General features: G+C 40.4%; 1 protein-coding gene across 1 annotated transcript in view; it reads right to left on the reverse strand.

Moving 5' to 3' along the window:
• RBM7 (RNA binding motif protein 7) overlaps positions 1–10,430 on the reverse strand; it is a 147,584-nt gene extending 137,154 nt beyond the window's left edge. Inside the window, exon 1 of the mRNA XM_086951280.1 lies at positions 10,208–10,430. Coding sequence (XP_086807406.1) covers positions 10,208–10,297 — 90 coding nt within the window. The 5' untranslated portion in view covers positions 10,298–10,430. The remainder of the gene's footprint in view (positions 1–10,207) is intronic.
• Between the last annotated feature and the right edge of the window lie 331 nt (positions 10,431–10,761).

Consider the following 10,761-nt stretch of genomic DNA (forward strand, 5'->3'; position numbering starts at 1 on the left):
GATATTTCTAATGAAAGAGAACGAGTGCTCCTCGAAGCTTGCTGTGTGTGTGCGCGAGTTAAGCGCGACGCTCAACTCCATCTCTCTAGAAATAAACAAAGGCAGCGCAGCGTCCGAGAGGCATGCAGTAACATTCAAAGGTTTTTTTTCCCTGTTTTTCTTACGCGAAGCAACTTTAACACATTTGATCAGGTGATATTATTTTTTTTGCTTCCCTACATATTCATGTTCATTTCGTCATCCTATAACTGAAGTGGTGAAGAGTGGACAGTGTCCTATCTTGTATCTCTAACTGTTCAATTTCATTTTTGCACACTGAACAATTCCACTTTTGTTGGTGTCTACGGAAATATCCTTAACTCTTTCGATGCTCATGACGAGCTCAGCTCGTCATGATGCACAGTTGAGCTGTGCTGATGACTAGCTGAGCTCGTCATGACACCAGCAAAATGGTAATTTTCAGCACAGGAGGGGGAAAACACCTAGCAGCCAAGGTGTTAAACTCCATCTGTTTGCTCCTGTCTTTTAACATGAGTCAGCAAACCTTTTCGTTAAGTCCTCCACAAGCTATTTGGCCTGGCAGCTCTGAAGCAGTTCTCAAATGGAAAGAATGGAAAGAATATTTTTTGAATTATATAGAGACTGAGGACTCGGACGGCAAGATGTCAGCTCAGCACAAGAAACACATTTTATTGCATGACTATGTTAGTGAGCTAAAAAAAAGTTGGCTACGGATTTTGCATATGATAGGCTGTTGGATGATTTGGCGCCTGAGCAGGTAGTCATCCATGCCAATAATCCTGCTATTCATGAACGTTTGTGGATGAATGGAGACGCTTGTCTGGATGATATTCTTGCCGTTGTCCGCAAGACAGACTGCAAGTAGATGCGCTAAAGCTTTAAAGAACAAAAACATCTCTAAGGAAACGGTAGCCAAAATAAATTCCAACTCCAAAAAATCCTTTAGTAACCAGCCTAAATCTGAAGGATGGAATAGGGTTAGAACTAACTGTGAACCACCTAAATGCAGCAGTCACGAGCATTTGGCTCTTGCCAAGTCTTGTCCTGCAAGGAAGTCTAAATGTGGTGTGTGTGGAATTTATGGTCATTACATAGGCGTGCAGAAGGAGAATGAAAATCAGTCAAATGTGTTCAGGATGACGTTGAGTCTGATTCTGATACTAGTAGCAATGATGAGCAAGTCGCAGACTGTTCTGTCGGCTCTAAAAAATAAATTACTTTTGAATATCAGAGATGGTTGTTTACTTATTGATAACAAACCAGAATGTTGAATTCACATTGGGGCTGTCCTTGTCAAAATATTCGCTGATTCTGGCTCTCATTCTATTGCAATGAAGATGTATGGAACAAGCACTTTGTTGGTAAGGTGGGCCACAAACTATTTTCTTCCGATATAGAACCTGAAGGTTACGGGGGCGAGAAAATAGACATCGTTGGTTTTCGCTGGTTCAAATTTGAATTCAATAATCGCCATTCCTATGACAAATTATACATTTCTAGAAAGGGTCCATCAGTTTTAGAATGGAAAGACCAAAGAAATATGCACTTAATTCTTGACCCGAACTCTGTGGAACAAGTCCTTGTTATGGATGAAGGCACCAAAGAAGGTGAAAAACTTTTTTTGTAAAGTTTCCTTCCGTGTTTCAAAAGAATATTGGGAAATTAAATGATTTTGAGCATAAGATAATTCTTAAGGATAATGCCACACCAAAAAATCAAAGTAAGAAGCGATTGCTTTGAGGAGTGATGTTGCTGCAGAACTAGAGAGATTAGTTTCAGCTGATATTATCGAACCTGTGGAAGCGGCATCAAGGGTTTCTCCCTTCGTCATAGTAATGGAAAATTGAGGTTGTCTTTTTGCGCCATTTAAATGGAAACGTTGTTGATCAATTTCCATTACCTAAAATTAATGAAATGCTAGCATTATTAGAAGGCGCTAAGTGGTTTACCACCATCGACTTATCTGCTGCATATCACCAGATTCCCCTCTAAAAAAGCAGTAGGAAATATACCACTTTTATTACTCCTCAGGGTTGTTACCAGTTTAGAAGGATGCCTTTGGGCTTAGCGTCTGCCGCTGCCGTTTTTCAACGTCTAATGCATCATTTGTTTTCTAACATTAAAAACACTAAATTCTTTCAGGATGACATTCTTGTTTTTGGCAAAAGCAAATTGGAGTATGACAATATTTTAGATACTGTTTTATCTATTTTGGAATCCAAAGGTTTGACAATTGAATTTTCCAGATGTACGTTTGCTAGTAATCATGTCACATATTTGGGACAAGTTATTGATAATGATGGTATCAGACCAAAGTCCAATCTCATTGACGCTATAAAGTGAGCTCCTGCTCCCAATTGCAAAGACGACGTAAGATCTTTTATAGATCTTGCTGAGTTTTGTTCAAAGTATATCCCAAATTTTGCATCTAGAACGTACAACATTAGGCAACTATTAACACCTTCAGCGCGGCGGAACCGTTCCGTCATGAGCATCTTAGAAAACAAAAATAAATTTGACTGGTCTCCTGAATGTGAGCACGACTTCAATGATATTAAGGATTGCATAACTAAAGTTGCTTCCTTGAAAAGTTTTGACCCTGATGCTCTTACCACAATTACAATTGATGAGAGTATCAAGGGATTAGGAGCTGTTCTTGCCCAGGTTGATTGTAATGGTGTTGAACATGGCCCCCAAGGACTTAAGACATATAATCAAATGAACAAACCTATTGTGGGTAGAAGCCTATGCTTCTAGATCCTTGTCACCCACGGAAGAGAAGTACTCAGTTATTGAAAAAGAAACCTTAGCTTGTGTCTGGGCTGTTGATCGTTTCCGTGCATTTGTGTGGGGTAAAGAATTCACATTGCGCACCGATCACAGACCATTACTTAAAGTTTTAACCACTGAGGGCCCTTTAAATACCTATGCAAGAGTAGCCGGATTAGCAATCAGACTCCAGAACTATTGCTATAAAATGAAATATCTTCCTGGAAAAAAAAAAATGTTTGCTGATTTTCTCTCCAGGATGCCCAAACATCTTGATAAGTGTGAGGGATGATATTTGGAACTCTTTTCAAGTTGCTTATGTACATGACTTGTGAGATTCTGGCATTTTAAAAGAGAAATGGATTGACGAATATTCAAAGAATTATGTATTATCTCAAGTTAAATTACATCTTAAGAGTTCTTGGCCAAAGAAATTGAGCAGAGATCACTATTAAAAACCTTTTTGGGAAGTCAGGTTTGAGCTTAGTGTTCAGGATGAAAACATATTGGGGGTGAGAGAGTTACTCCCCCTAAAGGTTTGCACACTTAAATTATGGCTTTGTGTCATGAGAGCCATTTTAGCATTGTTCGTTCCAAGCAAACTGTAAAAAAAATCATTTTGGTGGCTTGGGATGGATAGAAATATATAAGCTTTTGTTCGGGATTGTAAACTCTGCAAAGTTGCTGATAAGTCCTTGGTCACTTTTAAACCTTGTTTAGGTGTAATGTCCAAACCTAACTCACCATGGGATCATACTGAAATTGATATTATGGGTCCCATCGGTGAAGAACAGAAATATATCTTGGTATTAATGGACATGTTCTCAAGACGGCCTTTTGTTAAAATGGTCGACAAAGCTGACACTGATACGGTTCTTCATTTTCTTGATCAATCATTCATAATGGAAGGTATTCCTTCTCTTCTGTTAAATGACAACGGTGTGCAGTTCATGTCTACCAAAGCCAAGGAATATTTCAACAAACTAGGTATTAGACACAGGACCACATTGTTGTACAACCCAAACAGCAATGGTATGGTTGAGAGCTTTAATAGGGTTATTAGGAACACTATTCAGATGTTTGCCAAAAATGGTGATTGGGAAACTCAAGTTTTGAAAATGGTTTGGGCTTACAGGGTTTCAAATTGTGAGGCCACTGGATATCCACCTTTTGTTCTTATGCGTGGTAGAAATCCCAGAACCAAATTCACCCTTGGTTGGCTATTCAAATCCAATATCGTACATTGGTCTGAAGACTCTGTAAGAGAAAGAGCTGACGCTCTTCAGTTTATAAGGAAAGAATGGTATGATTCCAAGCAAGGCGTCAAAAGCCCTGACATTGCAATTGGTCAATAGGTTAGAGTAAAAAAAAAAACTGGTACGGTATCTAAGGTTGACCGTTGTTTCTTTGAGCCTAGGCACGTTACTGAAATTATGAACAAAGCTGTCCGTCTTACTGATGGAAAGGTTTGGAACCTTAAAAGAGTTGCTCAATGTTCAGCAGATGTTGAATTTTCAGGAAAGACATCCAATTTGTATGATTTATTATCTTATGAAAACTCTGGTAATAGCTCCAATGACACTTATCCTATCTTGTTTAAGGTTAATAATGTTAATGTTTCCTCTGATCCTGTCTCTCCTGGCTCGGAAACATCTGTAGAAGGTTCTTTTCAGAACGAAACCTCTTTGGATTCTAGGCATTCCAGGCGTGAGAAAAGACCTCCTGTTTGGTTAAGTGATTACATTTCAGATAGTTTTCCATTGCAATTTTTCATTTTTACAATTGTATTTCATCTCTCTTTACTGTGTTCTGCTGCCGTTAAAAAAAAAATACATTTTTTACTTTCAGGTTGGGGATGTGCTATGTTTTATGCCATGTTTTGCTTTGTTTTTTTGTTTCTTTCAGGATGGGGATGTGTTATGTATAGTTTCCTCGTGCACTTTGTTGCCTTCGCGTTCCATAGAACATGGAACGGGAGGCCAGTTGAAGCGGACGACGAGTGAAAGAAGACATGGCTGGGTTGTCAGCTGAGCTCTTGTACCTGCCTGAAATGTACTTAATAAAACTTATCTACTTAAGCAACAGACCTCCGCTATCTACTTAAACACGTAGCAAAGTAAAGTGGGGAAGCACCACAAGAGTAGTTTCAACAACCAGGAACCCCAAAACACCATTAAAGCCTTGAGACATTGGCAAGGACTTTAAGCACCACACTTTCAAAGACCAACATCCCAGCCATTGATCCATTTGTATGTGCAACTCCAGACATGAGTCAGAAGAAATGAGCTCACAAATAATACAGGGCAGTGCATTAGCCAAGTTGTTAGATCAAATTCTGCAGGAGATGGGCAAATCCTTAGAAGGCATCTTCAACTAAAACCACTTTAAAGAACTGTCACACTCCCAAGCATTAAACATGTAAGCAGTCCTCAAAAAACATTAAAACTGAGCCCATAAACTATGTAGCGAAGGGAATCAGAGAGAAAGCAGGGGGACATCAGCAACAAGTCCCAACTACCTTGTGGGCGGTGTAGAAGCATGAGCTACATTAAAGAGATTGCCGGGCTATGAGAAAGAAGTGGGTGGCCTGTAGGAAAGCAAATCAGAGAGGATGTAGCCTTATGGCTAGAGCAGTCGACCTCGAAGCTGTGGAACCGGGTTTGAGTCTCTGCAACGATGCTCCACATCCTGTGATTCTGGGCAAATCACGTAATTTCCCTGTGCCTAACAAAAATGAATGTGTCCATCTGTAACGAAACTGGTGCTCATGTAAAGTGCTCCGATACAAGATGTCTCGGGTCTAGTTCGCGCTAAATAAAACTAAAAAAAAAAAAAAAGAAAAACATTTTGTGAAGGAGTATAGGTCATACCAACCCATGCCAGTGAATAACAAGGCAACCATAAGGGAACGGGCATCTACAGACCTAGAAAGACCAGGAAGCCTAAAACATGGATGATGATAAGGGGAAGAAAGCCTCCACCTGATACATACACTGCAGTCTCACAGCTCATCACCGAGGTAAGCCCTCCTAGTGCTGCATCCTAATGAGGTACAACCTGGTCACAGTTTTATTTTATTTATTTATTTATTTTGAAGGTTTTATATAGCGTGAACAAGACTCTTGAGAGTAACAGAGCGCTTTACAAGTCATATGTGGAAAGAGCGAAATAACATCACACGATCTAGGTGAAAAAAGTAATACAAAGCTAATAATCTTACAGACTAAGCTGACCAAAGGTCGATAATGGAGCGTACAAACAGCATACGAATACAATACATTAAACAGTTATAGAGTTCACATGAATTTAGCCATGAGGATCGCTTTCACTTATTTTTTGAATGAGGCAAAGGAAGGGTTCATTCTTTTTTCACTGGGCAAAGCATTCCAGATCCTAGGAGCCATACCAGAAAAGGTTTGGTTATAGATTAGTCATTGATACAGGGGCAACAGTGAACGCAATGGCCCAGAAACGTTTTGAGGAGTTAAGACACCCACCACAGTTGAAAACCACCCACATACGAGTGTGTCCGTACAGGCGCGCCAAACATTGCCACTTGCTGGAGCGTTAACAACCTAAGAGCACCAGGGTCAGGCTGTAAAAAGAAAAATATATGTGACTCAGAACGAACAAGGAATGTCGCTGAGCTACCAAACGCCCCAAGAGTTGCACCAAGTTCAATCTGCAATTAAAGTTCACCATGTCGAAACAGACAGACTGCTAGAAGGCTTTTCATAGGTTTTTTAAAGGAATTGGATGCCTGAAAAGGCAAGCAGGTGCAACTTCACATTGTTCTCACAGTCCAGCCAACAGCCATGTGCCACCGGCGAGTGCTGTTCCTCCTAAGAAGGAAGGAGAGTTAAAAATGCTGAAAGAAGCAGACACTGTTGAAGTAGAAGAGCCCACCACCTGGGTGCCACCTATTATGGTGATGGAAAAAAGGAAATGACCAGTGAATGTGAGCATCCCTATGGACATGTGGCTACCAAATGTTGCGATCAAAAGAGAATGGCACCTTACCTCCGCAGTGGATGATCTCATGGGTGAACTCCAAAGAGCCTGTTGATTCTCAAAGAACAAATTAAAATCTGGCTACCATCAAATCCTAGCTCGAGTCATGGTACATCACCAGCTTCTAGAAGCATGTAGGGTTACGTTGATACAAGCGGCTCAACTTTGATATCTCCAGGGCCGCCGAAGTCTTCCAAAATGTTGTGCGAGAAAAGCTACCTTGATTGCCGAGAGTACTCAATGTGAGCAATGACATCCTGATCCATGTCACAAATCTAGAAGAGCACTATCAGTGATTGAGGATGGTGAAAAAGAGGTTATAAAAGGAAAAACATTTCAGTTTCTCAGAAGTTCTATCATTTTCTTTGGGTATCAATTATCTGCAGAGAGGGTAATCCCTGAACCCACAAAGATGATATATCAAAACAGTGTGCCCCATCATCTGTCACTGAGGTGTGCAGTTTCCTCAAGAGGGTGAACTACTGTTGGTGATTCGTCATAAACCTCACTACGCCCGTTTGAAGGACGAGCTTTAGTCTGCAAGCCCACGGATCTGGGGTGAGAGTCAGGAAAAAGCTTTCTGTCAAACGAAGGGAGCACTAACTGCAGACACCACCCTAGCCTATTTTGCTCCAGCCAAGGTAATAGCAATTTCTGTGGACACTAGCCATACTAGGCTGGAAGCAGTTCTGTCACAACAACAAGCATTGGCAAAAACCAATAGGTCTCGCCTAGGCACAAGCTTTTGACTTAGCTAGTGTCTTTTAATCCTGTAGTACAGCAGGGTGGCTGTGCAACATGGCTAAAAGTAAAGTTAGAAAAAAAGCATGACGCGACCAGTGCTTTTTTATAACTTTACTTTTAGCCATCAGGGGTGTGGATATTCCTATAGCTTGACTACTAGGACATATTGATTGGGATCAAAGTTAACAAGTTTTTATGTTTATTTTGTCCATGGAACTAGTAGGCCCAACCCGCTGCAGCACAAACCCTTTGGCTGCCAGATTACAAAGCCCCATTATGGATTAGGGAAAAGGTATTGTCTACAGTTAAGGTAATGTGTCCATATGTTAATGCTAGTCGTACTTATATTTATGGTTCATTAATACAAAGCCTTTATTATTAGGGTGCGTGCTCTAAGGAAATGTTTTAAGTTCAGAATGCACTACCGAAAGTGTTCCAATATAATAAAAAAAAGTGTATACACATGTTTGCGAAGTTTAACAATATGAGTCTATATATAATGCTTCCAGGAGGCTCGCTGGTTAGATGCAAATATATGCAAAAGCCTGAAAGCAAGATTGATGATTCTTTGCTTTCAAAATAAAATGTTCCACAACAAAAAAAAAAATGCAACTCGGAAAAAAACATTTTGCTAAACTACTGTGAAATTTTTAGATACCATTTCTTTGAAGCATCATTTAATAAAATGTGTTGATGCATGCTAGCAATTCCCAAAAAATATTCCTAATTGAAAATCAGTGTAATGAGTTTCAACATAATTATAGGAAACATGAAAAGAAACAAGCATTGACAAAGCCAATAGATATGACATTGTTAGTCAGGTTATATGGATAGAAATATTGGCTTTCAGTAGGAAATGGTATAGTCCAAAGTTCTGTTTTTAATATAAAATCAGGGCCTTCAGTGGTCATATCAATGAAAATACAAGATTTAAAAAAAAATATTATTGTCTACAGGTGCTCATGAAAGACAATTTCTATGGACTGGAATGTCGAGAATGCTAAAGTGATTGATATTTTTCTGCCCTCTGCTGGTCATTTTCTATCATGACAGTTAAATAGAGGATGTTGAACAGGGGAAAAAAAGTCCCTAAGCGGAAGCAGACAAGTCCTAGGGGTAATCTCCAGAGCCCACAAAGTACCTACACATATAAGTATATACAAGAGGTCTCAAATGCTCAACCTAAAAGGGCAGGGCAAAAAAAGTGCTGAAGTCAAATCCTGTTTCACAGCTCCAAAATGTTGGCATGAGAGCCCATCCTTCTTAACACACGTAATTACCAAATTGAATCGGAGTACATTAAAAATGACATTACATTTGGTTTTAATAATCTGCGCCCAGGAGGACATAAATTGGCCTTTAAATAAAATTGCATCTAACCACACTGTACAAACATGCAACCCAGCTGTAGCCTACTTTTAAACAATCTTGCAGGTCAAGCTGAAAACTCCGCTTTTATGAGTTAAAGTGACACTTTAAGGCGTTAATAGAGGGACAGGATAACACCTAATCATTATTTAAGCCCATCTGCTATAAGCAGTATAGATAAACAGTCCCGAAAGTGTAAATCTTTTTCTTATCACTAGCGTTTCCGCCTGATTACTTTTTCAATGTATTTTTCTGGACTCCTAAATAGTTGACATGAATATATTTGATCTGGTATACAGGGTGGAAGTTCAAAATACTGCAGACGGTTCTTTCGTCACCGGGATATGACACCAGACGACTAACAGAAGGCCAGAGACACTGAAAAGTATGTCCATTTGATCACTGGAAGGACACGAACCATTTGGGTGTCCCTGGGAAATAGAGTGGAGCCTACAGCACAAGAGGGCTGCCTCCAGCTCGCTCTTACAGTTATCCATTCAGGAAATTGGAGCCAACTGGAACAGAATCTCTCCCTCAGAACACCGGATGGTCAGCAGATCCTGATGTTGCTATACAATATCCAACAAGAATTCAACTGAGCGCAGACTTCAGGAACCCCCGGATGGGGGAAACATACTCATGGTCACTGACTACTTCTCCAAATATATTGCTATGAAGTCGTAAATAGCACAGCTGCTGATAATGTACTACCAAAGTTAGAGAATATTCTGGCCATACATGGTCTAGTCCTGGAGCTGCGTAGAGATAACAGGCCCCTGTTTCAGGGGCATGATTCGCCGAGTATTTGAGATCGTTAAGCCGAGTATTTGAGATCCACAGGCCAATTGATAGACTCGTGCACACCATTACCGAGACTCAATTCGCATTGCTTATGCTCAGCATCATCACCTACAACGTTGGCTACAAGGCCGTAGTTAAGGGTATGTTAGCATTCAAAGCATCGTCAGAGGTTGCAAGCGCTTTACAAATGTAAATGCAATAGAGAATAAGGGGTGCCTCCTCTTCCCTCCCCCGCACCCAACCGGGTAGTGGGGGTTAGATGAATAAAGTAATGTTCTGAAAAGGACGTTGTGTCATCTCCTTATTTGTAGGGCCTTCTCTAGTCACTCAAAACAACGCCCGCACCCCCTCCCCACCCCCCAACACACACAACATGTTTAGCCTATCGCACCCAAAGAAGACAATTCCCCCAACCTTCTACACATTAGCGTTGGCCGATTTACAGACACACACTGGAACCCTGCCACAATGAACAGCTTATCTCCCCTTTCACCTGGAGGAAGAGCTCGAACATGAGCTCTTCCGTCACCCGCGGGTCCAGATTCCCCACGAACAAAGTTAGGTCTGCCTCCGAGGCGCCCATGGTTACAGGGTTGGGGCGAAAGTGAAATGCGCGTAAGTGATTCGCACGCAATTTACAAATGATACGAAAAAAATGGCAGATTCAGACAGCCATGACGCTCGCTGTCGCCGCTTTGTGACGTCGTGGGTCAACTGAGCTGTATACATAAACTGAGATAGAACTGGACAACGTATTGAAAGGAAATTAGTATACGTTGGGGTTACGATTTCTCCGAGCACTAGGAAATAGGGAGTTAATCATATTTAAAAAGGCAAAGTAGCTGCTTGATATTTGTTTTGATAGGTGTCCGAACTAGCTATAGAAAAGTAAAATCAGTAAATATAGTATAAGAAATAAAAATAAAAAGTGGAAATGTACAATCAGAAGTTTGAAATGTGAAGATTTTGTAAATTGCGTTAATGGTTGCGTCCGGCGCTGTTTATGTTCATTCAAAAATCATTAAAAAATCACTATTTTAAGATGGC

The sequence above is a fragment of the Lissotriton vulgaris genome, unplaced genomic scaffold, assembly GCF_964263255.1.
Source record: "Lissotriton vulgaris unplaced genomic scaffold, aLisVul1.2 SCAFFOLD_345, whole genome shotgun sequence".
Lineage (NCBI taxonomy): Eukaryota > Metazoa > Chordata > Amphibia > Caudata > Salamandridae > Lissotriton > Lissotriton vulgaris.